Below are 21,979 nucleotides of genomic sequence, written 5' to 3'. Positions count from 1 at the left end.
AACTCCGCATTTGAACAGTCAGTAGCAAATACTTAAACTAATAACAAAACAGTAGCTGATTCAGAAGTGCCAGATTGTCATAGCAAAGTCAGAATTACCTCCTCTCCTAGGTTCACGAAACGGTCGTCCATAAAATGCATTGCTGTTCTGTTGTAAGTGATCTTAAAGATTCCTAAATGCATCTACTTTCGGAAGGCCAAATAAAGTGCTTTTGCTTTCGCCTAGAAACACACAGCGTCTCCCTGACATGCTGCTTCAACACTAACTGCGGTTACTGAAACCACGCCTTCTTTCTTTGCGTGCACATTTGGGCGGCATTATGCTAATATTTCCACATAGTGAGGTAGATATGTGGGGGCGTGTTAGAACGAGCCGTTTAGGGGGGCGTGGCAGAGTCTTAACTTTGATAAAGAATATCTCTTTGGTTTTGAGACTTTAGTCTTTGCAACTTCAGGGATCTTATCTATGCACAATCAGCTTGTAACACTCCAAAGAGAAAGGAAAACTTGAAATCGCGTCATATGACCCCTTTAAAATAATGTTTATAAACCATATATAATTAATAAAGTTGCTTAAACAATTAGAGAAAAAAAACAGCACCATGCATGTATGTATAGTTTAATACAAAGGATCGAAAACCAATCACAAAAGTAGGCTACTTTCTTCATTTAAAAACATGAGATGCAGTGGGATGGGGAAAACCCGCCATAACGTCTTGAGATATGATTTTTAAAAGTTGAATTGACATTAATTTTACATGGCTTTCTAAACATGCCGCTCTCTTGTGCGAGACGCGAGTGCAACGCTGATAGATGTCCCTCTAGAGAATGTGATAAATATGCGTTCTGTGTGAACGGCTTGGTTTCAGTTTCGTGGTAAACAACATCTTCGCCACACTGATGCTCTTGTGCGCCGCATCTAGTGGGTTCAACTGGATAGGCTAACAAAAGCATTCAAATGCAATGACACTTGCATCGACGTTGCATTTCGTGCGTGTAACAAAGTTCGTAGTCACGGGAAGAAGGAGGCGGGAACCAGCGAACATTTAACACTTTAATAAACAAACAAACACAAAATGAAAGTAAAGTGGCAGCCCCTCGCGGACGACTGCCGCACACAAAACACAAAATAAACTCCAGGCCTGGTCCTCTCTCGTCCAACACTGTCGTCACTCCTCCTTTTATCCTTCCGGAGCTCCTCCGTGGGACTCGAGACCGGTGAGAGGCGCAGGTGTCGTGCATTAGCATTTACTCCACCGGCCTCGCTCCGTTCCCACGGCTCTCGGCGCCGCACCTCTCGTCACAGTGCGCCACTGATAAGGCTGCCTGACGGCTGACGCAGACCTAAAATTCGAATGTGGATTTTTTTTTTCATTGGACGAATATTCGAAATTCGAATATTTTTTTTGACAGCCCTAAGTCAGACTAGTCCAGATACAGCATAAACAAATGACCAACAAATGAACCATATAGACTGCATATGAATTTAGCCAGATATGGAGCTGCAGGAGAGAAATATTTAAATGTGAGTTTCATGCACCATATACTGTACAGTTACAACTTAAAGTAAGACCTTAAAGGGACAGTTCACCCCAAAATGTCAAGTGTTTAGTTGCCCTCATGTCGTCAAAACCTGCATGACATCTGTGTAACACAAAAGAAGATGCTTTGAAGAATGCTGGTGAACAAACAGTTTTGTTTACCTTTGACTTCCATTGGATGGACAAAAAACATTGAGACATTTCTCGAAATATCTTCTTGTTGTGTTCCACAGAGGAATGAAACGCCAAGAGGGTGAGTAAACGAGGACAGAATATTCATTTTTGATTGAACTAAGTACATTTTCAGCATTTTATATTTCAAGAATTGCTTAATCCAACCATATTTTTGAATAATTTGTATGCATGCAGATTTTTTGGGATGTCATATTAACTGGGATACATTAATTATCTGTACTGATATTGTCCATCGCAGAACTATTTAAGTGAACTGTGAAAAAAATGAAATATTATGGTAGAAAAACTTAACTGCTACTTAAACATTTGGGTCGGTAAGACTTTTGAATTGTTTTTAAATATAGTAAATCAGTATTCTTGTGAAAAAATATTCTAATTTAAAATAACTGTTGTTTATTTTAATAATGTAATTGTTTTTGTAATTATATTTTATGCCATATATTATGTAATAAATTCCTTAATTTTCAACACCTGAATAAAGTATTAATTTCTTTAAAATTATTCCAAACCTTGTTATTATAGGCCTAAAAATATTTAGCAGTGGGTCACAGGACGATTATTAAAAAGTTATTACAATGTGTAGAGCCACTTGAAGTTCATATATCTGTTACTACAAGCTCATTGTAGTGGTCACATGTCATGTTCATTGGAGTTTTAATAGTTAATAGCTAAGGTTATGATTCTTAAGCCAAGGATGTTAAACCTGACGGCCTTCATATTTGAACCAGTGAATTTAATTAAATGTTCATTGTTGATTCATTTGGCAGTATTTCAAATAATAAAATTAACACCAACATGTTTTTATTTATTTATTTATTTGTGATGATTGGCAGATGCATTATATCCCTGTAAATATTTTATTATTAATTAAAAATTAATTAATAGTAATCTAATGGTAATAAATAAAATGTATTAATAATAAATAAACTAATAAAAAATTAAAATAATATTTTCAGATTTTTTTTTTACTCTATTCATGTCTGAATTTCTTCTGTCCTTGCTGAATTACTGATGAGCTCTTCTGCACCTGCACAGATTTGGGTGTCCTGATGAAGTCGTGCATCGATCAGGGTCAGCTGGTTCCCGATGATGTTATCTCTCGTCTCATCCTGTCCAGTCTGAGGGGTCTGGAGCAGAGCAGCTGGCTTCTGGACGGTAACTCTCACCCCGCTCACCTGAGCCATGTTACTGATGAACTGTGCAGTTTAATCGAGGTCACCTTCACATTGTCCCGGCAGGGTTTCCTCGTACTGTGGCTCAGGCCGAAGCCCTGGACAGCGTGTACGATGTGGACTCTCTTATAAACCTGGACGTGCCTTTCCAGACGATCCGAGAGCGCCTGACCTCTCGCTGGGTGCACCTTCCCAGCGGCAGGGTCTATAATACAGACTTCAACCCGCCTAAGAAACCAGTGAGTCCAAAATGCATATTTTCCACAGGCAATAATAGTGAAGCGTTAGTAGCATCAGGTAAATAGTGTTGAGTTTTGTGAATAAGGCATAAAAGAGGTGTGTTTTTTCTAAAAAGACTAACATTAACCTGGTTAAACTGGATTGTTTAAGTAGATATTGTTTAGTTATTAGTAATTGATTTTTGTGCTGAATTGGAGTGAATTCATGCAGAATGCCTAAAAAATGGGATAAAGGACACTTCTTTTATCAAGAGCACTTGTTATGCAAATAATATACTTTAAAAGTATGACCTTAGTGAAGGTAATATTTTGGACGCTTAATTGCAGGTTAATCAAACTTAAAATTAACTTAAGTACATATACTTGTCTTTAAAATATGGTTAAAGTGAACTGTTGAATGTACTGACAAGCATATGGAAAACTAAAATATACTTTAATGTCATTTAACAAGTTGCAATTCCATACGCTTAAAATATATGAACTTTACATGTAATATCAAATAACGCAACAGTTGAAATTATAATCGAGTACTTTAAATGTGATTTAGTATGTTAGTCAACACATCAAAATAAATGCACTTCTTTAAAGAACAACTAAAAATTATGATGATCTAAAATGTACTTTTAAATGAAGCAATTTGTTTTAATTATTTTTTTTAAAGAAAACATACACTAGTAATTTGATATTATTAGTGTGTAAAGAAACACTCTTTAAGGACACTTAATTGGACTTTTATTTCAATAAAAAGTCCATATTGTATTTGTATTTGCAAGTACAGATTTCAATGTGTCTACTTTGAAACTTTCAAGTACTTTATATATAATATAGAAATATAGGCTACTATATGTATATGTATATATATGTGTGTATACACACACACACACCCACACACACCCCACAAATAGTCTTTCATTAAATACTGTATAATAAAATAAAAGTATAAAGTAATAATAATCATTAGAGCTGTAAAACGTAAAAACTAAGCATTGAACTCTGTGTAAAATCTGTGTTAAACTTGTAAGGAGTCCAAAGAGTTCCTGTGGTGAAAGTAGGTCATGCTATTTCCCAACCTGGCACTCAAGACAGATATGAACACTTCTGTTTACTAAGGAATTATTCAAGGAACTTTGCTTTCATCCATGCAATAAAACTGGAGCAGGCAGAGGAAGTCCTGGAGTTCCTGTCCATTTATCAAACACTGTCAGAGAAAAAAAATGAGTCACAAGGCCAGAAAAATGTTGCTTAAATAGTTTTTGCAGTATTTTAAAAGATAGTTTAACTTCTGAGAGTAGAGTTTTATAGAAAGTAAAACTGAACAAAGAATAGCTGTTTATATTCAAGATGTTATAAAACATGTTCTTCTGTCTACTGCAACAAAGCCAGTGAGTTTCGTTTTTGTGACACAAAACTGTTTCCTACTTGTTACATTTTGGTCCTCTTTGCTATCATTCTTTAAAGACAGCAGTTGAGCATGTGCTAAACTAATACAGCTCAAGCCCAGTGTGAAACCGTGTTTGTCAGCGTTGCTCAAATACAGCTCAAGCTTATGTCAACACAAAACTGTGCGCCTCAAGGTCACCTCCGTTCAGCTCTGGAACTTATCAGCGACTGCCAAAGATTGTTGACACTTTCAATACATGAATTCCTGAGATACAGTAGTTTTAATTGGGTGATTATGGCACATTTGAAAGTGGGCTCTTTGTGGTGGAGGCCTGCAGTGATGTGGTCTGTGTTGTGCACAGGGTCTTGATGATGTCACAGGAGAACCGCTGGTCCAGAGAGACGATGACAGTCCTGAAACTGTGTCCAGGAGACTCAAGGACTATGAGAGACAGACACAACCAGTTCTAGAGTATTACAGGTACTGTACAGGAACCACAGCACTTTAGAGCTGTTTTACACACGTGTTTTCTTTATGATTTATGTTGAATGAAAGAATTCAATAACACACACAGAAGAAAATGCTTAGGGGTTATTAAAGGAATAGTTCACCCATGGTCTGTCATCCTTTCACACTCATATGATTCTAGATCGGGAAGAATTTCTTTCTTATGTGGAAGCAAAAAGAAGATATTTAGCAGCAGGTTAATGCTGCTCTTTTCCATACAATGAAAGCGAGGCTGCTGATCTCTAAAAAGGACACAAGAACCACAGAATAACATAAAAGTAGTCCAGACATCTTCTACACAATATTATTAGCCATATGAAAGCAATTATGCAAGGAAGAGACCAAAATTTACGTTTTTTATTTTGTTTTCAGAAAATCTTCCTCAAATCTCATTTGCCTTTTTGCACATTAAATTATGGAGCATCTAAATATGTGCAGCAGGTTTGATGTCAATACATCAGCTGAAACCCTTACACGTAAAATATTTATAAAGAGTTTGGGATTTTAAGTTAACACTTCAATCATTTAACGACATATTTGCATGCTCACAATTCTTTGATGTCAGAGAATATATAGATAAAATATATCATTTTTCAGACTCAGACCTCTTTTTAGTTGTGATACTTTAAATCAAACTGAATAAAATAGTAATAATGATAATAATTGTATAATTAGTTAAAATAGTAATTGTATAATTAGTTAAAACATACTACTACTACTAATAAGGTTTTAACTCTGTATTACTGTTGTAAAATACAATTATACTGTAGCATAAAAAATAATTATTTGATAACACAATTAAAATTTTATTTACAAGTTACAATGCTAATATATTTCTGTCATGACAACTCTCTGAGGGATTTGCGTGGTAATGTACATGACAATGTTAATGTATTTGGTCTTGACAAGTATTTGAATGTTGAGCAGCGAGCTCATTGGCTACTGATACTGGAGAGAACCAATCAGCTGTGACGTGATGATGATGTCATTATGTCATACTGAGTTAGATCTATCAGACTGCGCCATCTAGAGTTTCATGCCAGAACTCTGTATTTATGTCTTCAATTCTTTCAAACAGTATTTCAAACAACCAAACTCTTTTAACGGATCAGTCCTTGAGGTTTTATTAAGGTGGAATATTACAGAAATGCTGTAAACTACTGCCCACAAAAATGCTGTAAATGATGCAAATGTGTAAATAAACTGAACCTAGCGCATGTTGCAATCCAAAATACATGTTAAATTCACAAGCAGAGTGCTTACTGTGAACCGAGAGGCTTGAAACACTGAAAACTTACCGTTTCATCAACTCATAAGCCCCTGTCTAGGAAACCCCATGTTACATCAATTGTCACTGGTTCTCCAATGTCCGGTCAAAGGAAAAAAATAATTTATCTGAGATTTTGGGATGATGACGATGAGGTAGAACGATTCCTTTAAGCTGGACTGACGGTGTCATTTAATATGAATGATGTGTTTAGGTCATTGCATATGATCTTCTCTCTCTTTGTACTTGAACAGGAGTAAAGGAGTGTTGGAGACCTTCTCAGGAACTGAAACCAACAAGATATGGCCTCACGTTCATGCCTTCCTGACCAGGAAAATCCCAGGAAACCAGCAGGCTATGGGAAAAGCGTGATTGCACAACAACCTTGAGGACTTGCACCACAGCTGAAGTACACTGTTAGACTCGAGCACAATGCACCTCTGTGGCCTTAAGCAGTCTGCTGTATTTGTCCAAGCCTTTGGTGTCACCATCTGCTTTTATGCCTTTGTGAGAAAGTTAGTGCCAAACTAGAGGTTTATGGTCAAACTAGTCTATTACTGAGCTCTAGCGCTGTCATCTTAAGGAAATAAACCCAGCTTAGTGAGTTAGAGGTAGGCATGCTAAGATTAATAGTTGACTCCAAAGTAAATAATTCTCAACTTTCCACTTAGAAGAAGTGCCCAGCCCATAAGATTTTTTTTTCTTTTAACTGAAGTGGCTACAAAGCTTGGACACAGCAGCTCTAAAACATTCCTGTTTATTGTCCATAATGACATTTTAATAATATGATTGAAATTTGTGCATACTAAAGAAGTATTAATTTAAACATTTCCCAAATGAATCACTGTGGCCATAATTAGCAAAAACACTGTCTAATGCCTGTGTGGTGATTTTTCTATTGTAGATCATATGAATGTTAATATTTTTTGCATATACAAAATAATGTATTTTTAATTAAGAAAAGTTTGCACAATACAATAAATAATAAAGCGAAAGAAAATCTATAATGTAATCAAAATGTATAAAATGTTGTTTTATAAGTCCTTTTGTATGGATAAACCACTATTGTGTGGTTATGAAGTCCTAGACCACCAAGGAAGTGCACAGTGTTAATTCATCTAATTTTATACGTATATAAAACTATAAATTGTAGTGATTGAAAACCTGCTATTGAATAATGGAGAAATTAAGTATAATGCAAAGCATGGCATTTCAGAAACCACTGCAATAAACAGTGAAGCTCAAATCTTTTTGTTTGTCTTTTGGTATTGAATCATACGAACAGTTCTAGATTTTATATATATATATATATATATACACATTGCCTTGTAAAAGTATTCAAACCCCTTCGTTTTTTTCATGTTTTGTTATGTTGCTGCCTTATGTTAAACTGCTTTAAATTACTTTTTTCCCACATCAATCTACACTCCATACACCATAATGACAAAGCAAAAACAGACTTATAAACTTTGCAAATGTATAAAAAAATAAAAAAACTGAAATGAGTACATTTCATAAGTATTACATTTCACTCAGTACTTAGCTGAAGCACCTTTACAGCCTCAAGTCTTTTTGGGCATGATGCGACAAGCTTTGCTCATCAGCATTTGGCAATTATCTGCCATTCTCTTCATCTCTCAAGCTCTGTCAGGTTGGATGGGGGCAGACACACATTTTCAGGTTTCTCCAGAAATATTTGATTGGGTTCAAGCCCAGGCACTGGCTGGGCCTCTCAAGGACATTCACAGAGCTGTCTAAGCCACTCTTGCTGTGTGCTTAGGTTCATTGTCCTGTTGGAAGGTGAACCTTCGGACCAATCTGAGCTTCTGAATGCTCTGGACTGGGTTTTCATTAAGACTATCTATATGTTGGTGCATTGAGCTTTTCTTCTACTCTGACGAGCTCCTCAGTCCCTGCTGCTGAAAAACAGCCCCACAGCATGAGGCTGCTACCAACACACTTTACTTTTGGGATGCTACTCTGCAGGTGATGAGCAGTGCCTGATTTCCTTCAAACACGATGCTTAGAATTGAGGTTCATTGGACCAGAGAATCTTGTTTCTCACAGTCTGAGGGTCCTTTAGGTGCTTTTTTTTTGCAAATTCCAAGTGTGTTTTCATGTGTCTTCACTGAGTAGAGGATTGAGTTTGGCCACACCGGCATAAAGCCCAGATCGGTGGAGTGTTGCAGTGATGTTTGTCCTTCTGTAGGTTTCTCCCATCTCCACGTATGATCATGGAGCTCAACTAGAGTGACCATCAGGTTCTTGGTCACCATGCTAACCAAAGCCCTTCTCCATCAGTTGCTAAGTTTGGCAAGGAGGCCAGCTCTAGGAAGAGTCCTGGTTGTTCCAAACATCTTCCATTAAGGATAATGGAGGCTACATGCGTCTGTGAACCTTCAATGCAGCAGAATTTTTTCTGAACACTTCCCCAGATGTGTGGTTTGATGCAATCCTGTCTCTGAGCTCTCTGAGTTTTTTTTTTTTTTTTTTTTACCTCAGGGCTTGGTCTTTGCTCTAATATGCATTTTCAGCTTTCCAAATCATACCCATTCAATTGAATTTGCCACAGGTTAGCTTCACTCAAAGTGTGGAAACACTTACAAACAAAATGAATGCTCCTGAGCTAAATTTCAACTGTCCCAGATAAGGGTATGAATATTTATGCAATGGAATTATTTAAGTTTTTTAAGTTTATCTTTAATAAATTTGCAAAGACGTTAATAACCTGTTATTTGCTTTGTCATTATGGTGTATGGAGTGTAGATTGATGTGGGAAAAAAAAGTAATTTAAAGCAGTTTAACATATGGCTGCAACATAGCAAAACAAGAAAAAAAGAAAAAGAAGGGGCTTGAATACTTGAAGGCACTGTATGTATATATATATATATATATATATATATATATTAGTGCTGTCAAATGATTAATCGCAATTAATCACATCCCAAAAAAAGTTTTTGTTTACATAATATGTGTGTGTACTCTATATTTATTATGTATATACAAATACACACGCATACAATATATATTTAGAAAATATTTACATATATACATTTATATTCATATAATGTATCACACTGTTTACATTATATTTTTTGGACCTAAAGATTGAGTAGCTTAAAGGAAATAAAGAAATGGCCAATTTTCTCATCAATATCTCCAAGAAACATTCAATACATCTCAACCACTCTCAAATGTTTGTGTTTCACATAAACCGGTGCCTTATGTTCCTTTTGTTGAGTGGACGTGCCGCAAAAGCACATATCGTACATTTAATCCTAGCTGCTTTCAACCAAAAACACCCCTCCTTCTAAAACCGCACGTTTTAGGCCAGTTTATTGCCTACAAGTAGTCCGAGGTGAATTCCTCACACAGAGAGCTAGCCAACACATTTATAAAATGCCAAGACGTTATTCTAATCAAAATAAACGGCAAAATTAAAGACTCCAATCAGTCAGCAATACTGGTGGTCTAAAGATTTAATTGAGGATTTCGATCTGCTTGTAAAGATTTGCACAATGTCATCACAGACATCATTTAATATTACACAAATCGTGGTTTGCTGTATATGCTCTTATATATGCTGTAGAGCTGGATGCGATAAGCAAACAGCATCGGCCGTGTTTCAATGCAATTACCGCAATCAATACAAGTCAGGTTGATGGCGAGGCAAAATGGCATCTCTGAAAGTCTTATTTGTTGGGATGGGTCATCATCCAAACATGCATCGCTTTCTTTCTTCTATGGAAAATGCAAGAAGAGACATTTAGAAGAACATTACTTGTTTTTGACCATATAATGAAAGAAAGTCAATGGGGTCCAAAACAACATTGATTGGATGCCATTGACCGTCATTGTATGAATAAAAAATGTTTGTGTTCAACATCAAGTCAAACAGGTTTGGAGCAACCGAAGATTGAGAAATGTTTTTTTTTTGGGTGAGCCATCCCAATTTGTGACTTTTGACATCATATCAAACTCAACAGCCCCAGTGCCTTTAGCATCCGATTTACATTTTGATAGTGAACGTGAATCTCTTTCATTATAACTGAAGGTAACAATATTATATTGCTGGTTTTCATGTTGTACTACTTGAACTTTTTGCAAAGGTCTCATTTCCATCGTGAAGATAGCAAAGTGGGAGGTCCTGCTTCGCCTTAGTGTTGTTTGTCTATCTGCAGGAAGCCGACTGTTATCTGCCGTGTCCATGCACAGATGACACATGAAACAGTTCCCAGAGAGCAGCTGGAGTCTGAATGTTCAGTGGATACTGTAGATTACAATCCAACGGCGGAGAACAACAAAAAGAACATGAGAAAAAAGCTTGATTTAAACACACTTTTTCCTTCCACTCAACTTTCTGTTAACATGCTTGGATACAGCACTCTGTGAACAGTCAGCTTCTTTGGCAATGAATGTTTGTGGCTTACCCTCCTTGTGAAGGGTTATGAGGGTTTTCCTTTGCACTCCAGCACGTACCGCTTTCCTAAACGTTTCTCAAAATGCTAAAACAGAAGAAGTTAGCAACAGAAATGTGCACAAAAATATAAGTGCCTCAAAATACAGTTCCCAATCTCTTTTAAAATACTTTCTCTTTTAAACAAATATAAAGTGCAGCACACATCCAGGCACGGATACAAAACAAAAGTCTCTGAGCACAGGCCTTGTTCTTCCTGTCCTGCGAGCCAAAGCTGGTTTCCTCGTGAAGTTTCGTCTGCTAGCTCTCCATCATTCTCCACTCGTCCATTTCTGAACTTTCTTCTTTGGAGGCTCGTGGTATATTCGTCCAAATTCCTGCCTCCAAGCAACGCTTCACGTGGTATTCTGCCACCTGTTATGAGCGAGAAAGAGGATGTTAATAAATAACAGGAAAAGAACACGAGATCAGTATGAGGAACAGGAAGTGAGCTGTATACTGAACAGTACAATGATCAAAACTGCTTATAGTTCACCCAAAAATTTCAATTCTGTCACCATTTACTCACTCGTGTTGGTCCAAACCTGTACGAGTTTCTACCTTGCATGCAAAACATGAGAAGAAACTTTGAAGAATTGTTATGCTGCTCTTTTCCATACAATGGAAGTCAATGGTGACCAAAATCACATTTCAAATTTTAGCAATACGTTTTTTTTAGGTGTAGCTTTATCCTATTATATTTTAAAATGTTTTTAAAATTAGTCTCTTTGATCAAAGAATGTTCTCAAAAATACGGACCATAACATTGTGAAGTATTATTAGAATTTAAATTTCATATATTTTAAAATGTAATTAATTTTTATTATGCTAAAGCTGAATTTTCAGCATCATTACTCCAGTCTTCAGTGTCACATGTCACATTTCTGATTATGATGAAAACAGTTAAAATTATAAAGTATACTATAACTAAATAACTATAAAGATTTTACAGTCACTTTAATGCAAACAAGTCTAAAATCTAAAAGAACTAAATTTTTCTGACCCTTAACCTTTTAATGGTACTGTAAGGAGTTGTTTGGTCTACATTGATGGAGCCTTTGTGTCATTTTGGAGCTTGAAAGTCCCTGGTCCCCAATTACTTTTATTATATGGAAAGGAGCAGCATGAACATACTACACAATATCTCAATTTGTGCTCTATGGAAGAAAATGAGTTATACAGGTTTGGAACAACATGAGGGTGAATTTTTTAATATTTGTGTGATCTATCCTGTTATAATCTGCACATCCACTCTTATGCAGATCTGCAGGGCAGGAAGAGGGATTATAGGTCAGCCTGGATTCTGATGAATGCAATGCTGTTGCAGATTAAAGCTATTATGCAATTCTTCCTGTGTCTCTTGGCTCACATTCAGCTCGTCTGTGTAAGGTTCAGAGCATGTACTCTCTGTGGTGACAAGTGAAAGTGATGGAGGAAGTGTTCAAGAACCTGAAAAATGTGCTTAACCCCTAAAATGACCCTGAAACACGCCATCATGTTTTGGTTACACTTCAGACAACGCTGCATGCTTCCTAAGGCCCCGATCAGACAGAACGCGTTTTTTGCAGTGAGAGGCGCCTTTTTTGAATTGTTTTCTGTTGGCAGTGTGCGTTTTGGGCACTGTTTATGCGCCCCGGGTGCCTCGCGTTTTTGGAGGATGCGCCTGAAGTTGTGGCGGGCCTTTCATTGTGATGACGAAAGTTTACCGTTGCTTAGAAAGTCTGGAGACGGCAATGATGGAGGAGAAACTTTTGGTGTCTGTCGAGTGTTACCCGGAGCTGTATTTTTGAAGGTTTCTGCTAATATGACAGCTTACTTAACAGCAAAAACCAAAGATTTTAGAGTGCTCGCGCTATAATCCTTTGTTTAGACTGACAGGACAGCTGATTTGGTGGTTGCCTAGCAACACAAAAAAACGCAACAAGCTGCTCTTTTTTAAAAGTCACCAAAAAAAAGTTTCAGACCTAAAAAATGCGTTCGGTGTGATCGGGGCCTAAAGCTGTAACACTGCACCTGATTTGAAGGGTTGGGAACCAAGAACCATTTATTATTCAAAATGAATAATAATAATTTGTGCTGTCAAACGATTAATCGCGATTAATTGCATCCAAAATAAAAGTTTTTGTTTACATAATATATGAGTAATATATATATGTATATTATATAATATATATAATATAATATATGTACGGTGTATATTTATTATGTATATATAAATACAAACACATGCATGTATATATTTAAAGAAAAATATGTTATGTTTATATATTAAACATTTATATAAAATATAATAATATAAATATATATACATGTAAATATTTTCAAAAGATATACTGTATGTGTGTGTATTTATATACATAAATAAACATACACAGAGAGTACACACACACATATATAATGTGAAGAAAAACTTTTATTTTGGATGCGATTAATCACGATTAATCATTTGTCAGCACTAATAATAATAATAAAAAAAGACAAACCAGAACCTGATTGAGAATGGTTGACACGTTCTGATGTTTCACAGCATAAAGCTGCAGCGTTACCTGCGTGTTCATGCTGCTCAGCACGTTCTGAAGAATCTGCATATCCTGCATCTGGATGCATGTTTTCAGCTCCTGCAAATTCAACATTAGACTCATTTTAGATTTTGTTACTAGCTACACTAGTGTTGAAATGTTGAAAAGACAAGTATACTTTTATTCAGCAAGGACACATTACATTGATCAAAAGTGACAGTAAAGACATTTTCATAGTCATAAATTCTATTTCAAATAAATGCTGATCTTTTGAATTTTTAAAGAAAAAATTGTTCAGTGTCCAAAACAATATGAGGCAGCACAACTGTTTTCAGCATTGATAATTTCTGAAATGTTTCCTGAGCAGCAAATCAGCATATTAGAATGATTTCTGAAGGATCGTGTGACACTGAAGACTGGAGTAATGATGCTGAAAATTCACAGGAATAAATGACATTTTAAAATATATTATGTGCTTCAGAGATTCAATAATCTTTCGTACCGGTGGCAAAGACTCCAAAACCTCGTTGGGGTCGAGGCGACAGCCTGCCGGTGTGTTTTGGTGCACTGTATCCTTTGGGGTTTCTCCTTTTGACTTCATGGAATACTCTTTAACTCTCTGCTTAAAGTCGTTGAGTTCTGTGTGGAAGACGTCCAAGTATCCCTCCTGCCCTGCCTTAAAAAAGAAGAAGAGCAAATCAGAATAAATATGATTCAAAATGCATTCAGTGCAAATATGAAAGAGGTTTGGATGAATGTGTGAATATGAACTTCAGTTATGTCATGTCTCTGTCTAGTGGTCACTGACATTATTGCATAACACTCACACTCACTCGGACTGACTACACGAAAGGCTGCATTTATCTGATCAAAAATATTGTGAGATATTATTACAATGTAAGTGTCACAAATTCGGTCCATGGACTTCCATTTATTCACCATCAGAGGTCACCCTTTCCTTTACATTGACTCTCGCACAACACAAACTGTTGCATAGCACCCCGGACTACATATCCCATCATTCATTGCACGGTTTGCACACTGCACTGATTGCACTCATTGCACACAGCTGTTTCTTATCACCTCACTCACTATATAACACCCACTCAAACCACCTTTCTCTGCTGAGTATTGTTTAGCCTGTACCCCATTCCGAGTCTCTGTGTTTTTCTTGTTTTGCCTTGCCTGTTTTTGCGGTTTCTGATCTTTTCCTGTTTTCCCTCTCGTCTCGCCCCTGTGATTCTGTCTGCCGATCGGTGACCTACGCTAGCCCTAGGACTATTCTTGTGTTTTTGCCCGCCATATACCTGTTTGCCATTGTTTGACCCTGCCTGTTATACCACGTCTCTTGAATAAAAGCTTGCAGATGGATCCACACGTCTCACGCCTCGTCAGCCTCGTCACAGTAAGAGTTTTTCCATTTTGAACATTTGTAAAGTTTTCCTATTCTTTTTTTCTATTTGAATGCGTTAAAATGCAATTTATTCCTGTGATAAAAGCTGAATTTTCAGCAACATTACTCGCATCAGAAATCATACTGATATGATGACCTGCTGCTCAAGAAACATTTATTATTATTATTATTATCAATACTGAAAACAGTTGTGCTGCTTAATAGTTCTGTGGAAATCGCAATACACTACCATTTAAAAGTTGAATAGTAAACTAGTAATAGTGGTACGTTTTTTTTCTTTTAAAAAATGAATACATTTATTTTCATTATATTGCCATTAATAATGTTACAAAAAAATTATATTTCAATATTCATCTCAGAGAATCCTTAAAATAGCTTCCAAAAATATTACGCAGTAATAACAGGTTTCAACATCGATAATAAGAATCATTATTAATAATTGAGCACCAATAATAATTGATAAGAAATGAGCAGCAAATCAGCATATTATTATGATTTCTGGAGGATCATGTGACATTGAAGACTGCAGTAATGATGCTGAAAATTCAGCTTTGCATGACATGAGTAAATTACATTTTAAAAAACATCACAATAGAAAACAGTTGAAAATTGTAATATTATTTAACAATGTTACTATTTTTATTGTATTTTTGATCAAACAAATGCAGGCTTGGTGAGCCAGGGCTCCAGATGAACATTTGAGAGCAGTGTCCTACAGACGGTGGCGCCAGGAGCACATCTGGTAGCACTGGGGATGGCGTGTGGGAGTATTAAAAATATAGATCATTTAATCATAAAATTACTATTGTTTTGCATTAATAAGTACAGTTACAAATAATATTATATGTTAATTTCTTGTTTATTTCATGTTTATAGACATTTGACAGTAAAGCACTAAGCTTGAGTTGGGAAGCATACAACATGTACTTTTATTAACAACAGTAACATTTTCTGCAAAATCTAATTCTTATACAGAACATTTATATATTCCACTCTTATTAAATGTACCATTGCTCTTCTATAGTATTATATGGAACTGACCAACTTCAGTGATTGTGTGATTTAGTCGCAACTTTAAGAAAAGTTAGTTTTTCAAGGCACTTTGTGACTTTTCTTACTTCATACACAAAAAAAGTGTAAAACTCGAGAAAAAAAAATCTGATTTCTTGATTTGATTTTTTTTATAATGTGATTTTATCATTTCAAAATACAAAGCAAAAAGTAGAAATGAATGACTAATAAGCCAAGAAGTGCTCCTCTGCTGCCATCTACTGGTTATAATGGTTAGTTTATGTATGTTTCAATTTTACATAAGCGTTTGTTTATCGCAAAGTATATTTTGGTTATTAAAAATAACATTCAAATTGGATCATTTTAGAGCTTTGAAGTGCTGGAAATAGTTACGTCACTGAAAAGGTGACAAAGGTTGTACAAACCCTGAAATGAATAATGTAATAACATTTGACTATTTCTGCCACAACACCATGGTCACAGTTAGCATTAATACTTCTGGTTTTCTGCCGTACGTCAGTGCTGTTTATAACAGAGAATTCTGAGCACAATTTGAATGATTCTCACTACACCCAAAGACTATAGAATACCCAAGAAGTGCTTTGAATGGGGAGAAATGCAACGCTCAATATGGCCGCTCTATCGAACGAAGCCCCGCCTTCTGAGCAAAAGAGCCAATCTCTAATCGGTAAAGTCAGCGCATCACTGCAGCTGCCGTTAGAAGTCCCGGTTGCTATAAACAAGCTTTTTTAACGCTATTTGAGCGTAATAAGCAACATTTATGATACAGTTGTTGTCAGATTTCACTGGTGATTTCAAATATGAAATTTAATTGTAAGCTTGGTGACCAGTTTTGGAGAATTTGTTGTTTCCCATTCAAAGAGATAGGAGCTGCACTTGCATGCCCGAGAGGTGTTTCAAAGATGGCCGCCGAGTGACATGACTTGCCTTAAAGGGACTTTGCTAGATCTCGCAACAACCTTATTTACTGTGCGGCGCATTCAAACGCTTCTCACTGGATCTGTGCAGCAATCAGGGCTGTGACAATAAATCGATGCAGAATCGATGCGTAGATGGATTCTGAGATCTTCCGAATGCATCGCGATTCTCTCTGGAATCGCTTCTGAGCTTAGGTTTTAACAGCAGATGGAGCTCAACTCTAGTTTTTATCCGCACACTCAAATGCTCACGAAGAAGAGCGCTTGTGCGTTCGGCTGAGTCTGGAATTTCACCTCGGCTCAGAATGCTTTTATGACGGCAGATTAATGTAAACACAGCCCACTGTGAACACCCTTGTAATTCGCTTCAACCTTTTCAAATTTTATGAATGATTATTTTAGGTTCAAGTGTGTGTAAGGATTTGGAAACAAGCAGAGTACGGCTGTTTCTAAAGCATGCAGCGCCATCTGCTGTTCAAAACTAAGCTCAGAATCGACTCGAGAAAGAATCGCGATGCCTTCGGAAAATCTCAGAATTGATGCGGAATCATTTCTCGATTCGCGATGCATCGTTTTATTTTCCCAGCCCTAGCAGCAACAGTGTCGCAAAACCAATATTGGTTCCTGAGTAAAGCTATTCTGAGCTCAGACAAGTTTGTTTGCGTTGCGGTCCGAGCTGATAAACGGTCTGTGCTACGTTTGACCTGCGCAGCGCAGACCAGTTTGGTTTCGAGGCCATTTGATGTTTCTCATATTCAACAGAAACGGCAGCGCTTACGAGTTGAACAACGCGGTGGTCGCGCCAGTGCAGCCGCTCACAAAATGTAATCGCACCGGCAGAAAAAATGGTCGCAGTCTTGAGCCCTATGAGCATTCCTTCAAAAATAAAAAGCCCTTAATTATTCCAAACCTTTGACCAGTAGTGTATTTTTGAAAATAACTTTGAGGACTTGCTGTTGTACCTCTCTGGCTGAATAAGTCATGTACAGTAAAAGATGTGTAATGCATCGTCCTAAACAGCACTGGGAAAAGCGCAGCAGAGGTTAAAGGTGATGTCTGCACTTACTTTGGCTTTCTGAAAGAACTGACGGAAACAGCCTCGTGGGTCCTGCTGAGTGTTGCGGGCCATTTCCAGAATAAACTGCATGACGACTGCCTGATGAGCCACCTGCTCCATTAATGCCTCTTTCTGCAGAAGACCCAGACAATGAGGATCAGTAATAGGTCATGAAGGCACACAGTACATACTGCAGAAACAGTACAGCTTGTATGCACTCACTTGCTCTGCCTGCAGACGGAAGCACCACAGGATCAGGTAATTGGCCGTTTCTTCACAGATGAGATGGTGGTACTCTGCTAGAAAGCGCTGACTATCATCCCACCTCCTCAACATACCTGTCCAATCAGAACAGAGAGGACAACCTCAATTCAGATGAACAATCTCCACTAATAAACACACAAGTCAAGCTCCATGACTTACCAAAATGTTTCAAGAGTTCTTCATTACGCTGGACGAAGCTTATGTTCTTATCGTGATCGGATTCATTAGGCCAAGACTGTGAACTGTTTATGATACTCTAGGAAACAATGAGAAAAGGGCCATCAGCAATCTACACATGTACACTTATAATATAATGTGTAAAACAATATGTGTTACAGAATATTTATTTTGTGTAAGCTTATTATCCACTGACAATGAAGGAACGAATGCTTTTGTCGAATAAATAGTTCAGGGATGCCATTTCAAGCTATTTTTGAACAATATCCTGAGTTCCTGACTTATTAATTCACATTCATTATAGGGAAAAGAGTGGCCAGGATAGTCAGCATAATGCTAGTGTTTGGTTTGCAAAAAACATAATTATTAAAAACATTCAGTTTTGAACTAATATCTGAGTGGAAGTCTCTATTTAAAAAGTCTATACTACCAGAAGATTTTTTTACTGCTTTTGAAAGAAGTCTCTGTAATGCATTTATCTGATCAAATATAAAAAACAGTAATACTGTGAAATATTACTACAATTTAAAAAACTAAATTTTTCTATTTGAATACATTTTTAAATGTAATTTATTCCTGTGATCAAAGCTGAATTTTCAGCATCATTCTCCAGTCTTCAGAGTCACATGATCCTTCAGAAAGTTGATTTGATGCTTAATTATTATTGGTGCTCAATTATTAAATGTTTTTATTATTATAAATGTTGAAAACAGATTTGATACTTTTCCCAGAATTCTTTGATGATTAAAAAGTTCAAAAGAACAGCATTTATTTCACATATGTACATATACATATATAGAAATATTATAAATGTCTCTACTGACATGATCGATTTACTGATCAATTTAATATTTGAGCGCTGAATGAAAAGTAATACTTACTGACCCCAAACTTTTGAATGGTATTGTATATATAGCTGTTCAAAGGAAAGTAACTAACATAAGTGTATAGATATTCATTTTATTAATATATTTGCTGTTAGCCACGTTCCAAAACATCACAGGCCTCTAAAGGGGAAATGCTGCTGTGTGTTTTATATTTAGGCTCAGTGCTGAGATCACAGTCACAGTGGTCTGTATCCTGCTCAATGCTCTGATAAATATAAGACTTTTCTAGTGTGCTGATATGATACCTTGTCAAACACATCTCGGCTGGCCTCGGGGCACAGAGTGGGGCTCCGTCCCAGCATGGTCTCTTTATGTCTCCACTCCTGTTCGGTCTGCGAGAGCTCCGCGGAGGAGGCCAGGGCTCGGGCGCGCTCCTGGTCCACAGACTCAGAGCTGTGGAGCTCCAAACCGCAGAGCTGGTTCTGCGCCTCAGCCAGCTGCCACTGCGACGCGATCGAGGCCTTCACACAGCGCTGCTGACTCAGGCACAGAGACGCCATGCTCTCCGCACTGGGCTGGGATGCGACAGAGAGATAACGGTTACAAAGCCTCGAACAAATCATTACAGGCTGCATGGAAGACTCATGTTTATAAAGAACACTGCTCTGGTTTTGTAACCAGATTCAGTCTTTAATGACAGTGACATTACAAATCTAGTTGCACTGAACTTGTAACCATCAGGGATGCTGATTTTCCTGCTGTTTAAAAATATATAAGAGTATATAAGGATTAGTGCTGTCAAACGATTAATGGCATCCAAAATAAAGGTTTTTGTGTACATAATATGTGTGTGCGTGCACTGTGTAGTGTGTATACTTATTATGTATATATAAATACACACACATACGTCTATATTTTGAAAATATTTACATGTATATAACTAATATTATATATATTTTTAATATAATAATATATATATGAATATAATTATATAATATATAAACTAAAAAATTTTCTGAAATATATACATGCATGATAAATATAATAAATATTCACGTCACACACACATATATTATGTAAACAAAAAACGTTTATTTTGGGTTGCGATTAATCGTTTGACAGCACTAATAAGGATTTAAAGGGGTCCTATTATGCTTTTTCACTTTTTCAACTTTAGTTAGTCTGTAATGTTGCTGTTTGAGCATAAAAAAGATCTGCAAAGATACAAAGTTCAAAGTCCACTTCAAAAGGAGATATTTTATTTAACAGAAATCACTTTTCAAAAACTACAACGAACGACTCGTTTGAACTACAACGCATATTTTCTGGGATTTGTGATATCACAAAGATCGACGATTGGGACGAGACCTGGTTGAGCTGCACTAGAGAAGGCAGCGAGTGTTATCATCACTATGTCGGAGACACGCTAGCTTTCCCAAGGTAGACGAACTTAGAGTGATTACAATAATCAGGGTTTAAATCGCGCTCAAACTGATTTGATTTTGACACAATATTTACTCTGAAGCTCGCAGGCGGCTATGGTAAGGGGCGTGACATTTCCCGACCAGGCGCCGAGTGCTGCCAATCACAACACGCACTGGCCCAGCTAACCAATCACAGCACGCACTGGCCCAGCTAACCAATCACAACACACACTGGCCCAGCTAACCAATCACAGCACACACTGGCCCAGCTAACCAATCACAGCACATTTCGCATTTCAGAAGGCGGGCCTTCATTTGATACAGGAACTTTTCGAGCCGTTCGTGCCAGACTGGGGAGAGAGATGTTGTAATAAGGTAAAATATGTGAAAACCTAGTATGAGAGTCTGTTCTAGTACACCCCAAAACAAAATCAAGACTTTGTAAAAGAGCATAATAGGACCCCTTTAAAAAAAAAGAAAATTTAATTTGAAAATATTCAAATAGAGAACCAATCATTGTAAATTGTTATAATATTTCAAAATTACATTAAAAACAGTAATACTGAGATCAAATAAATGCAGCTTTAGTGAGCATATGAGACTTCTATATTTTTATAGAGACCGCAGGATCAGATTTATATTTAAATGGAATATAACAATAAATAATGCATTTTATGTATCACTAGTATTTCTTCAATAAGAATCTGATCAGATACCAAAGAAGGGTGTCAACATTATTCAGTAAAATAAAATTCTTATCAAAGTGATCAAATGTTGTGTTGCAAAAAAACGAGTACACCTTCCTGAAAGTTACTAAACAAAACTAAATACATTTTTCCCGGTGCAAGTGAAAGGCAATTTTTGATGAACAGGCAAGTATGTTGAACTAGAAACTTTTAATTTGTGTGAGTGCTTGAGGTGTGAGCAAGTTGTGCTTTATCAATGCTGTCATGACTTTACAGACCACTGTGTGATGCAATACAAAAACTGGAAACAGATTATGCTATGCTACCCTCTCCTCATTCCCTGCATTGTTGGGCGGATTTTTTCCCTTCAGTGGATTTCACTAGAGCCCGACCGATATACCGTTTTGTGATATTATCGGCCGATATGAGCCTGATATATCGGTATCGGCGAATATGCCGCCGATATGAATTTTTTTTTACAGAACATATAACACAGATAAAATGCTTGAAATGGTGTAATTACTTGGTTTGTATTGTTCTATCGCTCTATTGTTTGCTACTGGCCACCTGGATGAAACGCTTTAAAGCTTAAGTCTACGGAAAACCATTGAAACTTTCAACGGCCATTATCTCCATAACGACGCGGCGAATTCGCACCAAATTCGGGGATCCCTTCAGCTCGAGGAACCCTCTCGAACGCGAATCGAATGTACGACTAGAGGCCCACTTTCGAATGAGACCACCCCCGCATCGATAGCCCCCGGGGTTCGGCAGTTACGGGTGATTAAATTCGCGGTCCGGCGCCGTCCGATCAAGTGATCCCGGGGGGCTACCGACACGCGGAGAGTGGCGCTCGAGAGGGCTCCTCGAGCTGAAGGGATCCCCCGAATTTGGTGGAGATCCGC

The 21,979-nt window shown here is 37.1% G+C and overlaps 2 protein-coding genes across 3 annotated transcripts in view; one reads left to right on the top strand and one right to left on the bottom strand.

The window, feature by feature from the left end:
* ak3 (adenylate kinase 3) overlaps positions 1-7,547 on the top strand; it is an 11,572-nt gene extending 4,025 nt beyond the window's left edge. The window contains exons 2-5 of the mRNA XM_016242348.1: positions 2,771-2,890; positions 2,974-3,146; positions 4,889-5,007; positions 6,556-7,547. Coding sequence (XP_016097834.1) covers positions 2,771-2,890; positions 2,974-3,146; positions 4,889-5,007; positions 6,556-6,673 — 530 coding nt within the window. The 3' untranslated portion in view covers positions 6,674-7,547. The remainder of the gene's footprint in view (positions 1-2,770; positions 2,891-2,973; positions 3,147-4,888; positions 5,008-6,555) is intronic.
* A 1,959-nt stretch (positions 7,548-9,506) lies between these two features.
* Positions 9,507-21,979, bottom strand: part of cdc37l1 (cell division cycle 37-like 1) — a 16,903-nt gene continuing 4,430 nt past the window's right edge. Inside the window, exons 2-9 of one of the 2 annotated variants that reach the window (XM_016242345.1) lie at positions 19,270-19,539; positions 18,120-18,216; positions 17,919-18,034; positions 17,706-17,828; positions 13,779-13,952; positions 13,304-13,375; positions 10,732-11,132; positions 9,507-10,571 (exon numbers count right to left, since the gene is read on the bottom strand). In XM_016242345.1, the coding sequence (XP_016097831.1) occupies positions 11,019-11,132; positions 13,304-13,375; positions 13,779-13,952; positions 17,706-17,828; positions 17,919-18,034; positions 18,120-18,216; positions 19,270-19,539 (966 nt within the window). In that variant the 3' untranslated portion in view covers positions 9,507-10,571; positions 10,732-11,018. The remainder of the gene's footprint in view (positions 10,572-10,731; positions 11,133-13,303; positions 13,376-13,778; positions 13,953-17,705; positions 17,829-17,918; positions 18,035-18,119; positions 18,217-19,269; positions 19,540-21,979) is intronic. The other variant, XM_016242346.1, reaches the window with a different exon arrangement.

Source organism: Sinocyclocheilus grahami, unplaced genomic scaffold, assembly GCF_001515645.1.
Source record: "Sinocyclocheilus grahami isolate Dianchi unplaced genomic scaffold, SAMN03320097.WGS_v1.1 scaffold655.1, whole genome shotgun sequence".
Taxonomy (NCBI): Eukaryota; Metazoa; Chordata; class Actinopteri; order Cypriniformes; family Cyprinidae; genus Sinocyclocheilus; species Sinocyclocheilus grahami.
This window is presented reverse-complemented; position numbering and strand designations above follow the sequence as displayed.